The sequence below is a fragment of the Ochotona curzoniae genome, unplaced genomic scaffold (genome assembly GCF_017591425.1).
Source record: "Ochotona curzoniae isolate NIBS_2020 unplaced genomic scaffold, NIBS_Ocur_1.0 contig_3498, whole genome shotgun sequence".
Lineage (NCBI taxonomy): Eukaryota > Metazoa > Chordata > Mammalia > Lagomorpha > Ochotonidae > Ochotona > Ochotona curzoniae.
Window position 1 is genome coordinate 8,999,844 of NW_024465885.1, and position 20,190 is coordinate 9,020,033.

A 20,190-nucleotide genomic window follows, 5' to 3' on the forward strand; every position below is an offset into this window, starting at 1 on the left:
CCTCACTTGCACATACATGCAGATCAGCAGATTGAGAATAGTCTGATTGATAGCATTTAATTTCATTGTTGTCAGATGTTTGGCAGTTGCGATAGGTTTAGGATTCTTTGGTATACATTTAGAGTGTCAACTTCTTGTTTATTGGTTTTATGAGGAATTATGCAAACACGCCGAGTTTTACATTGCTTGTTTCAGCCATTTTGTTTCTTGTTTTGCTTTGTAGATCTTAAAAGATCTAAATAGAGACTGATAACACACAGCATTGAAATTGGTTATTTGCCAGAGATGAATTCCACCTTCACATACCCACTTTCTCATTTGTGCCTTCTGCATTTTGTATGTGAGAAGGAAACTGGCCAACTTGTGCAGTAACATACTGGGGTGTGTACTCTTTTTGCAAATTGGTTGTGTACATTCTACCGTATTTCATAAGCATTTTCTCACGTCAATAAATATTCAGTGGCATGATTTTTCCAATTTTTAGTTTCAGTTATTGCTTCCAATATGAAATTCCTATTCTATAAAAACTATGCCAGATTAATTACACAAAACTCTTTTCGAAAATTTGGATTTTTTTTTTGTTTACTAGCATAAATAACTGAGGTGAATATTTTTGTTCAATGTACTATTCTTTTTTATTTTAAATTTTTATCTTCATAGTTTTATTTATCTGAAAGATAGGTAAATTGAAATAGAAAGAAGGAAACGACGAGAAAAGCAAAGAGTGTTCAGATATTCATGCGTTCTTTTATTCCCCCAAGTACCCACAGCAACTGGATGGCCAGGATATTTCTGTGATCCCCACACTTGATGAGATATCCCATATGAGTAACAAAACCAAGTTACTGAACCAGGGTCAACTTCCTCTTACAGTGCTCATAACCAAAAGGCTGAATGGGAACAAAGCTGAATCTTGAAGCCAGAAATTCTGAGGAATGTCTTTTTTGTTCAGATTAATTCATTCATTTGAAAAGCAGAATTAGAGAGAGTGAGAGCTCTCCCATCTTCTGGTTCACAACCCAAATCCCTGCAATTACAGGAGCCAACACCAGCGTGCAGGAGTTTCTAATGGGTGTCCCATGTGTCGGCAGGGACCCAAATATTTGGGCCATTTTATACCACCTCCAGACTATTAGCAAGCACCTGGATACCAAGTTAAACAGCCTACCAGGCCTCAAACTGGTGCCCATATGGGATTCTGGCTTTGCAAGTGGCAACTGAACTTACTATGCCACAATACCCACCCCTTCAGGGCAGTGTGTTTTTACACTGTTTATCTTACTATTAGCATATGTTTGTTTTCTCTATGAGAGTATTAAGGTTTCTTCAGAAGTAGGTAACCTTATAAGGATGTTGTTATTTTGGGTTTTTGTTTTACGTGATTTAATTAATTGAATGACACTGAATATGGATACTTGAAATTTGTGTTTGGAATCTGCATGTGCAACTAACATATATGGACTTATAGGGTTTTGCTTTCAAATTGCATGATTCTAGTAGTGCAAATTATATAGAAGGTGAGATAAATTGATCAGAAATCAGGGTTACTTATATGCTGACAGTTTTTATTATTTCCATTTCAAGTAAAATTTATTTTCCTTGAAACATGCTTTCAATAGATGTTAGTCTAATGTAGGTTTTTCTGTTTTTCCATAGAATGTGAATTTTACTTCTCCGATTTATGACTTTGCTTGTCGCTTGTCGTTTTGAAATCATGATTCTACCTCGTGTAGAGGATAAGAAAATAGATGTTAGTACAGGAAGTATGCTTATTCTTTTTGTAAATTTATAGTAATTGCATATGATAATTCTCTTGTTGAACATAGATTGTCAGTTGAAGATCAAAGATTTTGAGGTACATTTAAAAAAATTATTGCTTGATAATAATCATTCTATATCAGAAGCCCTCTGTAAGATTTCTCATAAATTTAGAGTACAGACTTCATTTTTTTTAACATGATAGAAGACATTGTAATAGTAAGAGCTTTGTTCCAAAGCCTGTGAATCAGGACTGCAAAAGTAATTTTCATATATTAAAATAACCTGTTCATTTTAGGAAGTATGGATTTTTCTAAGATGCCAGGATGACTATGTAGTATAGGTATTAAAACTAAAATGCCTTTGGGCCCGGCGCGGTGGCGCAAGTGGTTAAAGGTCCTCACCTTGCACGCCGGGATCCCATATGGGCGCCGGTTCTAATCCCGGCAGCCCCGCTTCCCTTCCAGCTCCCTGCCTGTGGCCTGGGAAAGCAGTCGAGGACGGCCCAAAGCTTTGGGACCCTGCACCCGCGTGGGAGACCCGGAAGAGGCTCCTGGCTTCGGATTGGCATAGTATCGGCCCGTTGCGCTCACTTGGGGAGTGAATCATCGGACGGAAGATCTTCCTCTCTGTCTCTCCTCTCTGTATATCCGCCTTTCCAATGAAAAAAAATAATAAAAATAAATCTTTAAAAAAAAAAAAAAAAAACAAACTAAAATGCCTTGGAGTTGCATATTGAAAATATGAAAGTGACTTAATATTGGTTAAATGCTTACCTAAATAGCTGCTTAATATGTGTTTATTTCCATATAAATAGCCCAAGAAATATTAATACTCAGGATTATGCATATCTTGTTTTTGTTGACTATGATGAGAGAAGGGACCTTGAAATAGTGTTCCTATGGAAAGGCTCAGATGATAACACCAAATCATCACATGGCTAAAAGAAGGCCCAGTCATTTTTTTTTTTTAAAGATTTATTTTTATTATTTTTTCATTGGAAAGGCGGATATACAGAGAGGAGAGACAGAGAGGAAGATCTTCCGTCCCATGATTCACTCCCCAAGTGAGCGCAACGGGCCGATGCTATGCCGATCCGAAGCCAGGAGACTCTTCCGGGTCTCCCACACGGGTGCAGGTTCCCAAAGCTTTGGGCCGTCCTCGACTGCTTTCCCAGGCCACAGGCAGGGAGCTGGAAGGGAAGCGGGGCTGCCGGGATTAGAACCAGCGCCCATATGGGATCCCGGGCGTGCAAAGCGAGGACCTTTAACCACTTGCGCCACCGCGCCGGGCCCGGCCCAGTCATTTTTAAAACAGGAAATTCCAGACATTGCTGAAGAAACTTATTTATCTCTATTCTCTATTTTGTTTTTCTGAGATTCATCACTTCCTTTTATTTCTATGCTGATTATTCAGATGCTTGGACCATAATCACACATAATCAGATTGATTCTATGTTTTATACTTTTCATAAATTTGTTAAACTTTAATTTTCTGTATGAAAAAATGTTTAATATTGTAACTTCATAAGTGTATATTCTGCTAAAGCATGATACTGATGACTAATTGGCAGTAAATTCCTCTAATGCTAAATTGTGGGTGGGCGTAGTTTTTATCATATGACTCTGACAGTGGATGTAGTACATTGCATGGAGGAAGAGAACGTCTCATAAAGGTTTGAAGGTGGAATGCAGAGCTTAGATGTGGTGAAACTTGGATGGAGAATCAAAAAGTAGTAAAGTTTCCCTCCTCTCTTACGTTGTCTATTTCCAAGTTCAACAAATGCCAGGTAGTCATTGTAAGGCTGTTGGTATAGTTATATGAACACTTTCTTCATTTCATCTTTGTTATTCTGCTTTTAATCTTTTTATCCTTCCCAGGGACTTGAAAGATGCTAGAATTAGCCTAAAGTCCTAGAAAGCAAACTAAGGATTTTTGCTTTTATTTTTAAATTATTTTTTGTCTGTCTGAACAGCGATTGCTCCCATTTTCCTCAAGTTCTACCACTATTGAAAAAGCGTGAGTTGTCCAGAGGTGGGCCGTATTAGAAGAATACCGAGGGAGTATTTGGAGGAATTTCCTAATGACTGTGGGAAGATGGCGTTGGAAGAATAGGGAAAAAGTAAAATAGGCAGAAAATAATCAGTTATGGAAAATAATTAATGAAAATATCTGGGCAAGCCAGTCCAGGCTCTTATTCCAAGTTAAGCTGTAAGTCACTAATTGTCTCTTGGAAACAGATTTTGAGAGAAGAGACTCATTTCATTTATTAATCTCTGCATTCATTTGAAAATCTCCCAATTTTGTGTTCATGGGTGGAGAAAATAATTCCTTTAAGATGCACGTGATGAGTATAGTTCTTATTCTCTAAAGCACTATGTTTTATCTTCTTCAATTTCATTTGCAAGATACTTTAAAAAGAAAAAAAAACTGCAAAATACCACATTTCTGACTGTTCTGAGGGGGTTGTCCTTGCAAGAAAAACACACAGACTCACTCTGATACATAAATATTTTTGACAATTAGGTGCCAGCTTTCTGGTTTATATACTATGCAGTGGTTGCTTAGTATTATAGCAATTGAGTTTAAACTCCAATTTCTTTTTTTTTAAGATTTATTTATTTTTATTGAAAAGTCAGATATACAGAGGAGGAGAGACAGAGAGCAAGATATTCTGTCCATTGGTTCACTCCCCAGGAGGCCACAACAGCTGGAGCTGAGCCAATCCAAAGCCAGGAGTCTGGAACTTCTTCTGAGTCTCCCAGGCGGGTGCAGGGTCTCAAGGCTTTGAGCCATCCTCGACTGCTTTCCCAGGCCACAAGCAGGGAGCTGGATAGGAAGCGTGGCTGCCGGGACTAGAACTGGTGCCCATATGGGATCCTGGTTTGGGCAAGGAGAGGATTTTAGCCACTAGGCCACTGCACTGGACCCTCCTGTTTCATTTTTTTTATGCTAGTGTTTTAATCTGTGCTTTGGCTCTCTGTTTGCCATGTTCAGCATTTTATTGTTATTGTTGTTGCTTTTAACAACTCTTCTATTAATTTATATGAAAGTGACCCAAATATTTGTTATATGTTCTTTTCATCTCTACCCTTTGTATTAGTAGAAACAACAACAAAAAAATGCAGTGTCTACATTAGCAATTATTTCTTAGTTTTTGGTGTACACTTCCAACTATTTTTTATATAATATTTAGTCATGCCTGAAGAAGAAAATTAAAAACAGAATTTTTTGAGTACATAAAAAGAACGTATGTTAGCTTCCCCAGATTTTCTTTAACCCAAGTAGATGTTTCAGTGTTATGAGAAAATACCCTGATATTTTTTTGTAGCATAAAAAAGGCAAAGTAATAAAATAAAAATAACCTTCTTTATTGCTAAACTATTTTTTTCTCATTATCCTCATCTCAAGAGACGTGACTCTTGAAGAATTCTGAATTGTGCATTTGAAGCTTGCCTAACAATAATGAGGAACAAGTCCCCAAACAAAGACTGAAACTCTTTAGCAATACCCGTGGTGAAGATGAGTATTTCAACACCTTGAACTTCTCAACATAATTTGTTTTTCATTTTTGTACATTTGAGTTAAGAATCTGGCACATCAGACGGAGTGTGCTCCCAATTCCCGGGAGTCAGTGTAGCTTCAAACTGAAAAACCCTGCGCAGAAACTCGGGCCCCTGGGGCTCAGCCGTCCGTCATTGGTGGCCTTTTCCCTTTGCTTCCGTTGCAACTGAGGACAAAGCAAGTTAAAGTGAGACTCGGACTTTGATGTAATCCAAATGTTTCTGAAAGGTTTCTCACATACTCTGTTTTAAAATCCTAAAGAAAGTTTTCCTAATTTCATGATTTCGTAAGGATGAGCCATATGTGAGTACGGTTGCTTTTTCCCGTGGCGTTCAGTGTCTGGAAGAACTTTTCAGACACAGTTCTGTCTCCCTGATTGCTTTATACCTGATGATGTGACAAGGTCCTGGAGCCCTCGGGCTTGTGCAAAACAGGCATATTTTTCTCTTTAGTTATCTTTGGGCTATTGTGCAACCTTTACCCGAGATGAGTAAACTCACTCCTTGTCTGCCTCTCAGTGTGTTTGGGGAGGCTCCTGAGGGTGCAGCACAGTAGATACATGTGGAGGCAAGGAGCGTGACAAGAAGTGACATAGACTGGTTGCAGCATATTGAAGGAATGTCCCTTGGAAAGAGAAATTGCCTGGGTCGTTAGGGAGAGGGAATTCAGACAGAGGCAAAGGCATGGAAACTGGAGGGAGCGTTTGTGTTCAAACCAACAGTAAACAGCTTGGCTGCAGAAAGTGCTCAGAGTTGGAGCCACTAGAACCTAGAGACTAAAAGAGAAAGAGTCAAACCCTAAGCCAAGTGGTGAATTCATTTTTAAAAGAATTACTTCCATTAAAAATAGGTGATTTTCAACAAAAGAGCTAGACGTGTTTCAAAATGATCACAAGTTCTGTGTTGAGAGTAGAATACATACAGAAAAGAATGTGTGGATTTTCTTTTTGCTGTTTTTCCTCGAAAAAAATTTGTTTTCTTCCTGTTTTAGTCCATTTTCCATTGCTATACTGGGAAACCTCAGATTGGATAATTATATTTAAAAGAGGGTTATCTTGGCTATGAAGTGCGAGAGTGTAGCAGAGACATCTGTTGGACTTTACCTCAGGGCCTTTTGCTAGAGCAAAAAGGAGAAGAGGAGAGGTCACTGCTTTGCAACAGCCTTCACTGGGGCCACTTCACAAAGAGAAGCCACTGGCTTCATCACCTCGGAAGGGTTCTAGTCCAGTCCGTAACCAAAATGCCATCTACCTTGCCTGCACTACCAGTATTAAAATATTCATCTTCAACATAAATATCACTAGGGACAAACCATAGCACTGCCTATTCACATTTAAAAAAAAAAAACACTGCTGCATTTGATATCCAAGCTTCAGTAAATTATTAAATGATGTATTGGTATGTAATTGATAGTGGATGTTTTATAGATAATGGGATGTAAATTTTGTATTTTAGCCTTGGGGCTCTATTCTACGGAATTGGAATTTCTTAGCTGTCACACATCCCGGTTACATGGCGTTTCTCACATACGATGAAGTCAAAGCACGGCTACAGAAATACAGCAACAAACCTGGAAGGTAAGACGTTTAAACATTGAGATTATGTGCTGTATCTGAAGATGCAATCCCCTATGATTCATTCCTAAGTAAATCAATTGATGTTACTGATGGGGTGTGTGGAAAAGGCTAAGAATGTTTTTTAATGGAGCACTTTAAATTGATTCACTGTGCTTCTTCTGAAACTTTGTGTTTATAATGCAAAAGAGGGTGTGCTGTTTTGCAGTTTGATAAAGTTAAGAGATACGTTAATGCTCAGTTTTGCTTTTCTTTTTAAGCTTTTATTTTTCCCTCTCCAGTCCCCTCTTCTCCCAGTCTCCCCACCCCAAACTGATTTCTTCTAAGAATTTTGCTTCTTAAAAAGGATTTATGCATGTTGACTATTTTTGTGATATCTATATTTGTATAAAAAATTCCATGTAGTTATTTGAATACTTGTGTATGCTAGTTCAGATAAGGAAAATAGATCAATTTATGTATTTGTTACGTCAGGAAATTTTTGAGACATTCAATTAGAATTGTTGAGAAATATATGTAAGAACATTTTAATTACTATGAACACATACCATTAGATCTATTCATATATGATAAATACATATAAACATGTAAGTATATATCATTCCATTATTACAATCTATACTGGTTTCAGGGCCTTGAAAATGTCTTTGCAAAAACAGAATCTATTTTACAGTTTCACAAAAAAAAAAAAAACTGAGCAACTCATACAGGTGGACTGGTCAGTTCTTACAGTTTTGTTTGAGGATAACAGCATATCTGGGATCAGATGATCTGGGCTGTGGTTCTGATCATTTCCCCCGTGTCCCATCTAGAAATGGGTTAGACACATGGGAGACACCAACAGCAGAGGACCAAGGAGGTGGGAACTGCCAAGTCTGCACAGCGTAGTAGGAGATACAGTTCAATGGCGATTGACTATACTGATTTTTTATTTAGAAATTATTTCACATTAGGGATTAATTTAGTTGTTTTCCTTTTTCAGTTTTTTTTCATTTCTTTTGTACCATATATGGTGTTTACCCTTAACAAAGTTTCTTAGTATAAGTTAGTAGTATTGATTTCTTTGATTTTTATTTAGAAATAGTTTCACTTTATAGATTAATTTAGTTGGTTTTCAGTTTTTTTAAATTTGATTGTAGCATATATTGTATTTACCTTAACAGTTAAAAGTTTTTTAGTATAAGCTAATAGTTTTGATTTCTTTGGCTCTGCCATAATGCAAATTTCCATATTTTTTTTCTTTTTGAGAATTAAAGTACTCTATACAAAGAAGCTAGTGGGTACAAAAATGAATTAGGCCTATTGAAGTCTTCCATTTAGATGTAGTAATTTTTGTTTTCACCAGGACCATGTGAACAGGCCGTATAATTGGTATGCTGACAGTAGTTTAGAAGAACTATTTTGTTGAATTCAAGGATATTTTTCCATGGCTAAAAAATAAAATTAATAGCCTGTACTGATTTGATGTAGATATTTAAAACGTGTTGAGGAAAACTATTATAGTAAACAAATCATTTTAGTAACTATTTATTTTGTAGAATATCTGTTTTTAACTGATCCTTTCTCTTAAGAGTGTTTTTACCTCCTTGTCTTGGTGAAGAAAACAATTGAGTCTGTTGCATGAAAAAAATTTATCATTTAGCTTGTGGAATTCTTTGGGTTTCAGCTAACAACTGGTGAAGTTGCATTTGAAAATCTAAATGAAGTGTCCACCATGTGACTCTTAGCATTAAAGATTGGCCTTGAATCCTAAACCACTCTATTGACATGAAACAGATCCATTTGGATCCTTTTTATTTAATGTTTTTCTTAAAAAATATTTTTATTGGAAAATCAGATTTACAGAGAGGAAAGGCAGAGAGGACGATTTTTCATCCGCTGGTTCACTCCCCAAATGACCACAACAGCCAGAACTGAGTTGATCTGAAGCCAGGAGCCTCCTCCAGGTCTCCCACATGGGTGCAGATCCCAAGGGTTTGGGCCATCCTCAACTGCTTTTCCAGGCCCCAAGCATGGAACTGGATGGGAAGTGGGGCAGTTGGGATATGAGCTGGCACCCATATTGGATCCTGGTGCATGCAAGGCGAGGACATAGCCAGAAGAATATCATGCTGGGCCCTGGAATAAGGTCTTATACTTCCTTGAAAATATCTTTTACAAAGGTTATTTTATCAATATGAAATTATTTGATAAAAACTGTGCAATTTTTTTCAAAAATCTAATTTTCTTGGAATATGAAACCATTTTTTATTACCAAGTAAAATTTACTAAATCTCATGACTCTGTAGCCATTATGCACACTTAATAATCTTTTGAAATTTTCTATACAGTGCTTGATTTGTCAGTTACTAAATAAACAGAAGTACTTAATTTCTGTCAAAAACATACAGCATCTCAGATATAGCCAAGATATTTCAGTTGACTGACTTTTGGTTTGACAAATTGGGTGCAAATCCAGACATAAATGCTGAGAATGCAAGGTTGAAAATAATTAAAGAGAAATGACTCAAAGTGAAATAAACATAAATAAATGAATAAGTGCATTTTAATAATGAATTTAAAGCCAAGTTAAAGTCTCTGTTCCTTGAGGTTGATGTTAAGGAATTTATTTGATTTAGATTTTATACAATTTTTACTTGCCGTGGTAAGATACTGAACTTGGATGGCAACCATAAACTGACCTATCTTGCTTTTTCCTTAATGCAGCTCAGTGGGTTTTTTTTTTTTTTTGAGATTTTTTTTACTTTAAAATTATTGCTGGAATGCCTAAGATAAAAAGTATTACTTTTAATTACTTCAGAATAAATTTCATAATTTTGTTTAAATTATAAGGCAACATATTAAACTTCTCAGAAGGAACAGCTTTACTTTGTCTGAAGCAGATAAATGATTAGATGTCTGCACCTTTCCATTTTTAAAAACGTATTTTCTATATTTTACTTATGTCTTTATGTGAAGAAAATAGTTTTATATACACAATTTTAGCCCATAATGATACTTCCTTCATGAGCACTTCATGCTCCCAGCATGTTCATACCTGGCATCGCTGATTAATGATGATTGCAAATCACTTGATAATTTACAATTTATTTTCTCAGAAATGAAGACATTTAAATGAAAAGATTATTAGTATTACTTGCACAGACTATAAATGGGAATGGAACAATGGTGATAAAAATGTAAAAATTTGTATCAAATTATAAATGATTCTTTTTTTCCCTCCAAACAGCTAAAGGTAAATGAATTGTTTAGGAGTAGACTTAAGTTGAATGTGAATTAACATAATTTTACCTTATTTCACAGCTACATTTTCCGGTTAAGCTGTACACGATTGGGACAGTGGGCCATTGGCTATGTGACTGGGGATGGCAATATCTTACAGACAATACCTCATAACAAGCCCTTATTTCAAGCCCTGATTGATGGCAGCAGGGAAGGATTGTAAGTATGGGAAATGGAAGCAAGGGTGTTTATGATTCATAACTGTAAAAAGGATTGCTTTACTTTAGAATGGGTGGGATGGCTGGTGATCTGGCTGTTGGTGCTTTCTCTCAAGACTAAGAAATGGATGCTCAGTGGTTTTCATTTTTCATTGCTTTGAGTAGCCATCTTAAAGTAAGCTAATTATTTAAATCTAATTATGCTACAGCAGATACATTCCAACATCAAATTATGGCATGATTATTTTATGTATCATAGGAATAGAAGTTTATACATGTATAGGTTTAATGTAAATCGGTTAATATAGTGCAGTAAATTATTGGAAATCGTTGCTTACAGCTCCTTTATATAATCCTTACTTTGCAACTTTGACATTTTATTTAATTTTTAAGTTAATTTAATTTTAACTGGAATGCTGTATTTCGTTTTTCCCCTTTTCCATCTGTTTCCTTCCTATTCTCTTTTTATACCATGTTAAAATTCGTACTAGTAATGAAATTTGTATAAAAGAATGCTGTGTCAAACTAAGCTTGGTTTCTCTCAAGTTGTCCTTTATACAAATTTAAACAGTTCTTCCCTTTGTTTAGATTAATAATGAGTCCCTCATGTCACATACACCCATGATTTGTACAACCTGCTAATCATTTCTTGATAAGTACATGAGATTAACACATTCTGTAACGCCATTCACTGCTTCCATTTCTTGTCAGTGTCAGATCATCATGCTAACTTCTCCTGCCGTTTCCTCTGCTTGGTAACTTACACAACCGGGAACCTATGTTGCTGCAAGATGGACTTTGCTAGAAAACTTAGCTAGAGAAGTCTACTGAGTTAGCAAAAAGCAAATGATTTCCATTTCTTGTTTTACTTAGTGAAAGTGTGGTGGGATGTATATGTAAACATATGAGTACCAGTTCTAGTCCTGGCTGCTACATGTCTGATCCATCTGCCTGCTAATAATCTAGAGAAAATAGTACATGATGGTCCAAGGACTTAGATCCCTACAACCAAACGGGACCCCTGAGTGAAACTCCGGGTTCCTGGCTTTAAATGGGCCAGCTCTGGCTGCTGAAGTCGTTTGAAGAGTGAACCCCCAAGTTGAAGCTCTCTCTCTCCCTCTTTCTCTATAGCTCTAATTTCCAAGTAAATAAATAAAATCTTTTTAAAAAGCTTATAAGGATTTAGCTTTATAATATTTACTTGTAGCAAGTCATGTTATCAGATATGTAGTTACTTTTTTTTTCATTCTCATAAATTCACTATTCATTGTCATTTATACCTAACCTGGAACATCAATGATTCATGGATTGTGGTTTGATGTTCATTATGATTGAGATGTTTAAATCAGATACAAGGAAATGCAGTATAATGTTGTAGTTTGTAAATATATTAGTGGGAAAATCTGTAAGAGTCTTTTCGATTTAGCTCTGTTCTGTTGTTTCATGCCTTCTATCTGTTATTCAAAAGTCACTCATAAGGAAACAGATAACAGTCTCTATAAGAGCAGGTCTTAGGAGCTACCCTGCAGATTTACCTTCCAAGAGCCTTGGACAAAATCCATAGATAAAGATGAAATTATATTTATTGCATTAATTTGAGAGAGTAATTTTCAAGATAAATGCAAACTGAGAATATCATATAATGCTACAGTTGATAGGTCAGTGCATTTTGTTCTCTATAGGAAAGCAATGTCATATGACACAGATGGTAGAGAAGGTTATTTTGATAGCACACAGATTGTTTGCTCCTCCTGTCCTTTATGGGATCAAGGGGTCATCTGCAACAGTTTCTCAGCATACCAAGAAGGGAAATGAGCAAATCCTCCCTAAAATTGCCCTGAATAGAGCCAGTGAACATTCTTTCCATCAACTCTGTTATCATTTCTGAAGTTGTTGTAGCATTTTGAAATTTTTTGATGTGCTATAATGTGATATGAAATTTTTAATTAGTCATTTAGACTATGAGAGTAGTCTCCTATCGCCTTTGCTTGTCTTTAGAGATTTAATGTGTAGAAGTGTGCCAGCCTTTGCCCTTTATCTTAAGACTCTCAAAGTAAGTTTCATTGTCTGATAAACAAATTCCTTTTCTTCAACCTTACCCGTGCATCTCACTGCCCTGTTCCTTCAAATGTAAGAATTGTCCTTTCATTTTTTTTTCTGGTTTTCCTGGGTAAATTCTAGCAACTGCTTGTCAAAATTTGTGCCCTTTGATTTATCAAAAATGTTTTGTAACCTTACAAAATAATTTTTATATACTTTTGTTCTTAACAATATTCACTAATGTAGTATTCTTTGTTTTTCATTCAAGTCATCTAGTGTTGAAAACTATTAAATAGATTAATAATTGATAAAATCCAGCAGTAATACTATTTTAATTGGAAATATTTACATAGTAAATGTAATTTTTTGTTTTTAAAGATTATATATATATAATAATATATATATATATGAGAGACATACACACACAAGGATTTTTCATGCACAGGTTCACTCCCCTGATGCTCACTATAGTCATGGTATGACTTACCTGAGCTGAAAACTCAGAACTAAGTTCAAATTTCCAACGTGAATAGAGGGATCTGAACAGTTGAGCCATTATGTGTTGCTTCCCAGAGTGGTATTAGCAGGAAGCTGAATCATAAGTAGAGGAACTGGTACAGGAACTAGACACTGGGATATGGGATATGACTTTTCTTAACAGCTAGTTTAGGCCAAATGTCTGCCCCATTAAACTTAGTGAATTTCTGAACGAGAATTATGAAATCTGATTTTATTACAAACTTTCCATGTGGTATTAAGCACAGTCCAAAATGATATCGTTAACATTACCTGTGCTTCGTATGAAGGAAGTAAAAGAAATAATTGAAAAAAGGTACATGTTCAAAGTATTTTGGAACAGAAAAAATTGGTGCATGAAGAGAAATTTAAAATTATATAAAGGCCATATATGAAATATATTCTTACTGAAAGTGGGTACTTAGTAATTTAGTTCATATGTATTGTGCACTTACTACTTGAATATTAATTCTATATTTTAAATGTTCTAAAATTAATATGATTACAAGAACCATGAAAGCTTATGTATTGGTATATTATATGAAAAGGAAATATGTGTTATTTCAGCATAAAAAATCTGGTAATATAACTTAAGTGCAATTAAAACATATGTATTTAAGGTAAATAAAGTTTCTCTCTAAATTCAGTTATCTTTATCCTGATGGGAGGAGTTATAATCCTGATTTAACTGGACTATGTGAACCCACACCCCATGATCATATAAAAGTTACACAGGTAAGAGCAAATTCTGGAAAATGTTATTAGTAAGTATTTGCAAAACTTTACAAATACACAATTGTTTTAGTATAATTAAAATTATGGACAGATATTTAATACAAAAGAGACTTAATACAAGACAAAGAAGCCCAAGACTGTTTGAAACAGTGATATTACTTTGTATTAAGATTATCTATCTGCCTCACTACAGTTGCTTGCAATATGGCATTGCTAGATGGATCCATAGTAGAAAGAGATGGTTGGTCATAACTTATATGCAGGTTTCTAGATTTCAGTCCTGTTCTTTTACACATTCTTATGTGAAACAGTTTAAATTACATGTTTAGTTTGTGGGTATATGTTAATTACTTTTAGTTATTTAGTGATTCTGGATGTTCTAATGGACACATTACTACACTTATGAGAAATAATCCATCTTCTTAGAAAGCCATTATTTAAATATAAACTGATTAAGCCTCAGCTTTTTTTTTAATCATTGATAATTTTGCTTTAGAGACCACCACAAGTAGTAATGGTGACCACAGTGCAAGACATCCTTGGCCGGGGGAGTGTTTTTTGTTTTTTTGTGTTTTGGTTTTTTTGCTTTTTTTATTCTGGAATTTCTAAACCTGTTTTTGAAATAATGTTCTGGGAGAGTCATACTTGTTTTTTTTTTTTTTCCTCCCAGTTTGACATCGGATTAGATCAGCATGAAAAATTTACAAAGAAAGATAAACATTTGTATTACTGTTTTAAAGCAGTAATAGTAGTTTGTCTTCTGAATAATGATGACGATTGAACCAAGCACTTCCCAAAAGGAATAGTACAAAGCATTAAGTAGAAATATTTGAAGGCTTATAAAATTGCCCCTAAGTGCTCAGTTCTTCTCAATAGATTCTAATGACCAAATGATGATTATCAAGTTGGAATAGGCCTTAATATACTTCTGATGATATCAAGTGTGAGATTTACTGTAAGTTATTGTACTTTAGAAAAATCAGTATGAACATTTTAGGCTAATAATCTAACAATACCTCTTCTATTTTAAATTACAGGAACAATATGAATTATATTGTGAAATGGGCTCCACTTTTCAACTCTGTAAAATTTGTGCAGAGAATGACAAAGATGTCAAGATTGAGCCATGTGGGCATTTGATGTGTACCTCTTGTCTTACAGCATGGCAGGTATAATTAAGGGGTAATTGGCAACAAGGATGGCTTCTTTGTATTTCCTCTTGGTATTTCTCTCTTCAGTTTTTTTTTTAAATATGTTCTTCAATGATTTGCAAAATAATGTTGATAACTGATTTACCTAAAATGTTCTTTTAAAATCTCATGTCTTATACTTTGATTTTTTTTTGCATATAACTTAATTTTTATGTAATTAGTTGTTCTACTTCAATAGTACTATTGATTTCAAAATGTAATTTAAAATGTTGGCAGAGAACCAATTTAGAATTTACTATAGTACTCTTTCTAGCTATAGTCAGATTATGAGACATAGTCAATTCTGGTAGATAAATCTCATGCTGAAATTTTCTTTTTTTTTTTTTAAGATTTATTTTTATTGGAAAGGCCAGATATACAGAGAGGAGTAGAAACAGAGAGGAAATCTCCCCTCTGCTGGTTCACTCCCCAAGCAGCCGCAGTGGCTGCAGTTGAGCAAATCAGAAGCCAGGAGCTTCTTTCGGGTCTCCCAAATGGGTGTAAGGTCCCAAGATTTGGGGCTGTCCCTGACTACTTTTCCAGGCCACAAGCAGGGAGCTGGATGGGAAGTGGGGCTGCCTGGATTAGAACCAGTGCCCTTATGGGATCCCGGTGCATACAAGGTGAGGACTTTAGCCACTACACTATCGCACTGGGTCCGAAATTTTCAAGTAAGCATATTTTTCTTAGCTAGGTTTGGCTGCTAACTCACATAAAAGTAGGAGTGCTCTGTGGGGAGAGTCACATAGAAAGTGTCGCCCGAATGCTTGCAGTTCCCACCAAAACAGGCATCGAATTTTCTGATTCATAGAAGTGAAATCTAAGAAAAATCTAAAAAAAGTCTTAATGGTGTTTAGACATTTTATTAAATAAATTTCTTTACTAGCCTATTTTAAAAATGCATCCTTCAGTATGCAGTTGATGTGTCTATGCTATTTTTGGATCCTGGTTTGATCTTTCTAGAACCTTGAATCTCTGCGGTAGAAGAGGAAGAAGGGACCTGGGGATGAACAAAAGGATGTGAACAGAGTCAGAGATGCTGAATACAAAATATAATGATTTTTATAACCTTATGGAAAGTGCTTCCATATTTTTAGGGACATTTTAAAATCTGAAGGGAAAACAAAAAATTGGTTGCTTTCTCAAGACATTTTACTTATTCATGTTTGTCACTTGAGTGACATTGTTCAAGTGTTCCTTCTTTCCTTACATACACATTTCATTTACATTTTACTTCAGATTTTTTGATCATTTTTTAAAAAATATTTATTTGTCTTTGTGAAGATGAGTTATGTTAAGAGAAATAAGAGGGAGACCTTATATCTGTTCAGTCTCTAAATGGCTGTAGTGACTGGGCTGTGCCGGGCTGAAGCCAGGGATTTCATACATGTCTCCTATGTAGGTGAAAAGAGCCCAAGCAATGTGGCTGTTCTCCACTGCTTCCCCCGGCACATTAGCACTGAGCTGGATAGGAAGTGGAGCAGCAGGTCATGCTGGTGATAAGGGTTGACAGTATTGAAAGTGGCAGATTTACTCACTATACTGTGCCAGCCCCACTTTTGTTTTTTGTTCGTTCGTTTTATTCTGACTCTTATTTTTACCTCCTTGTGATATTGTGTGAGTTTTTGGCAGTACAGGAGACATTGGAGGAAGAACGATGCTCAATTTGGCATCAGCAAAAATTTTCAGCCTGTGTGTTGTTGATTAATACTTCGGCTATGTCATTAGTGATACTCTTGTGAACTTAGCAAGACCTTTTAAAAAATGGCTTTAAATACATTTAGATATTCTGGTAAAAGACAAAATCATGGTTTTGCGAACAATTTTGAATCTGTCAGTAGAAGATATTATAGAGATGTTGCTGAATCCAGGACAAACATTTGGGAATGACTCTCGTGCCTGGTGGGATAGTGTGGTTCTTTTGGGTGTGAATCACTTAAATCTTGGCATTTCTCCCCAAAGAATGTTAGAATTTTAGGCTGGTTGCAAATTGCTTATGTTCTGCCTCCATACAGCATCTTCTATTTCTGTCAGTTTATTTAAGCTTGTACTCTTGGAGCACAACTATCTACATGTATTGTAAAACTTCTAATCTTTAACTTTGTAGTTTGCTTGGTTATTGGAAACTTCTAATCTTTAACTTTGTAGTTCGCTTGGTTATTGGAAGCTTTAAATAAGTTAACAGAACTTGTGGCAAAACACATTTATTAGTAAAATTTACTTTATAAAATATTTTACATAAGTAGTTTTTGTAGCCTAGGCTGAGAGCATCGCTCAGTGTAAAAGAAAACAAGTTCTGTTTGTTTTACTCTCTGTATACCTTATGTTTAAAGAAAAAAAGAAAAATCAAAGCCAGTACTAAGTTATTTGTCAAGATATGTAACATTTTGCAATAGATTATTTATTTATTTATTTATTTATTTATTTATTTAATTTGGGATTTCCTCCCCCCAGGCTCCCACCCTCCTACAGGTTTTCCTCACATAGCTACAATACTTCATAAGGACTCATAATTCCATTAGTCTCTTATTTAAGTGTACCCAACAACATTGGTGATACAATGTCAGTCTGGCATCCCACTGTCTACACATTTCCAACAGTTTCATTGGGAATAATTCTTTTGTTTGGAAGCAGAAATGCATGTTACATTGTACCCCCACATCTGGATATGATAGACCCCAGTACTCCATAACTGAGAAGCCATGAAACAAGGCTAACAACTGGTATGAATTAGAACAATAGCCATAACAGCAACAACAACAAATTACAGCACCATGGGGGGGAAAAAACATGCCACTGAGTAACCAACACATGAGTGAGAAAAAGGAAACACAAAAGTCTCTTGGGAAACATGATGCCACCGTGCGATTCATTAGCCAGTGATGAAATTCGACAAGAGAAAAATATTTGAAATAAATGAGACTGAAATAAAAAACATCAAAACACATGCGATGCAGCCAGGAAAAAAAATATGGATCAGTTTATTGAAGTTACACTTTCCTTAAATGTTTCCTTATATTAGAGAACATATGGTATTTGCTCTTTTGTGATTGAGCCAAATGGTCCCTTGTTGGGACCACCTAGTTGTAAAAGACATAATTTCATTCTTCTTAATAGCTGAATAATACTCCATGGAGTAGATGTCCCACAGTTTCTTTAACCACTCTTCTTTGGATGCACATCTGGTTTGTTTCCATGTTTTTGCTAGTGTAGATCGTGCTGCTGCAAATATAGGATTGCAGATCCCTTTCTCATATTCAGATTTCATTTCTATTGGGTACATTCATAGGAGTGGGATAGCAGGGTCATATGGCAGATTTATTTGCAATTCTCTAAGCACACTCCATACTGATTTCCACAGTAGTTGCACTAGCATACCCTCCCACCAGTAGTGAAGGAGGGTACCTTTCTCCTCACATCCACACCAGCACATGTTATTTGAGTTCTGAATGTAGGCCTGCCTCGCTGGAGTTAAGTGGTACTTCAACATGGTTTTCATTTGTATCTCCCTGATGGCTAGGGAGCCTGATCTTGTTTTCATATGTCTGTTAACCATTTGAATCTGTTCTTTTGACAAATGTCTGTTCATTTTCTTTGCCCAGTTTTTTACTGTTTTGTTTGGTTTACTATCCTGGGTTTCAGAAGCTCTTTATATATCCTGGATATTAGTCCCCTATCAGTTAGCTTAGTTCTTAGATATTTAAGATTCTCTCCTCTATTTTAAAGGGGACTGTTTTCTTGGAATTGTTTGTGTACACTAGTGCCATTGATTTGTGTTCATTAATTTTGTATCCTGCTACTCTGCAAAGTCTCTTATGAGGTCTAATAGTCTCCTGACTGAGTCTTTTGGTTCTCCTATGTGGAGAATCATATCATCTGCAAATAGAGATAATTTCATTTCCTCTTTCCAATTTGGATTCTTTTAATTCTTTTTTCTTGCCTAGTATCTCTGGCAAGGACTTCCATTATTATATAGAGGAGTAGTGGTGACAGTGGACATCCCTGTCTAGTTCCAGATTTTAGTGGGAAGGCTTGCAATCTTTCCCCATTTAGTTTGACGCTGGCATTGGGTTTTGCGTAAATTGCTTTGATTGTGTTGTACAATGTTCCTGCTATGCCTATCTTGCTTTGGATTTTCAGCATGAAGTGGTGTTGGATTTTATCAAATGCTTTCTATGCATTTATTAAGAGGATCATACAGTTTTTATTTTTCAATTTGTTGATGTGATGTATCACATTTATTGATTTACAAATGTTAAACCACCCCTACATGCCTGGGGTGAATCCCACCTGGTCTGGATGAATGATCTGCCTGTTGTACTGTTGTATCCTGTTGGCTAGTATTTTGTGGAGGATCTTTGCATCTATGTTCATCAAGGATATTGGTCTGTAGTTATCTTTTTCTGTTGTTTCTCCATCTGGTTTTGGTATTAAGGTGATATTGGCTTCATAGAGTTTGGAAGGATTGCCTCTCTTTTGTTTGGAAAAGCTTCTGTAGAATTGGGGTAAGTTCCTCTTGAAACGTTTGGTAGAATTCAGTTGTGAAGCCATCTGGTTCAGGACTTTTCTTTGTTGGCAGGGCTTTGATTACTGATTGAATCTCACTGCATGTTATAGGTCAATCCAAAGTCAGAAATCAGGAGCTTCTTGCAGGTCTCCCACACCAGTGCAGGGTCCCAAAGCTTGGGACCTTCCTCTACTGTATTTCCTGGCCATAAAGAGGGAACTGAATAAGAAGCTGAGCAACTGGTTCAGAAAAAGGAACCCATATGGGATTTTGGTGCTTACAAGGTGAGGATTTAGCCATTGAACTTGTGATGGGCCCAGGGAAAACATTTGATATTTGTGCCACTTGTTTGCAAAGGGGAAACTTTCTTTCTGTTTTGTTTGTTTGTTTTAGTATATGTGATGCTGAAGCAAGCGAGCACAGCTTTTTTTTTATATGAGTCATATTCCATTCTGTGTATATACCACATTTCCTTTATCCTGTCAACAGTTAGTGGACGTCTTGGTTGATTCCATGTCTTAGCTATTGTGAATTGAGCTACAATAAATATCAGTGTACAAATAATACTCTCATACACTGATTTAATTTCTTTTGGTAAATTACCAGGATTGGGTAATTTGGTATGTGCCGTTCGGTATGTCAATGTTCAGATTTCTGAGAAGTATCTGTACTGTCTTCCATAATGATTGCACTAGTTTACCTTGCCACCACCACAGGATAAAGTTACTGTTTTGGCTACATTCTCAGCAACATTTGTAATTTTCTGATTTTCAGATGGTAGTCAATATGGCTTGGATGAGGTGGACCCTCGTGGTTTTTCTGTGCATTTCCCTCATGGCTAGTAAGCTTGGTATTGCACTTTCTGTA

General features: G+C 35.8%; 1 protein-coding gene across 10 annotated transcripts in view; it reads left to right on the forward strand.

Moving 5' to 3' along the window:
- Positions 1 to 20,190, forward strand: part of CBLB (Cbl proto-oncogene B) — a 191,054-nt gene that overhangs the window by 107,810 nt on the left and 63,054 nt on the right. For all 10 annotated transcript variants that reach the window (XR_005883915.1, XM_040980529.1, XM_040980535.1 and 7 more), the window contains 4 exons: positions 6,777 to 6,898; positions 10,199 to 10,336; positions 13,539 to 13,626; positions 14,664 to 14,795. Coding sequence is in view for 9 of the 10 variants with exons in the window: in XM_040980529.1 (XP_040836463.1) it covers positions 6,777 to 6,898; positions 10,199 to 10,336; positions 13,539 to 13,626; positions 14,664 to 14,795 (480 nt within the window). In the remaining variant the exon portion in view is untranslated. The remainder of the gene's footprint in view (positions 1 to 6,776; positions 6,899 to 10,198; positions 10,337 to 13,538; positions 13,627 to 14,663; positions 14,796 to 20,190) is intronic.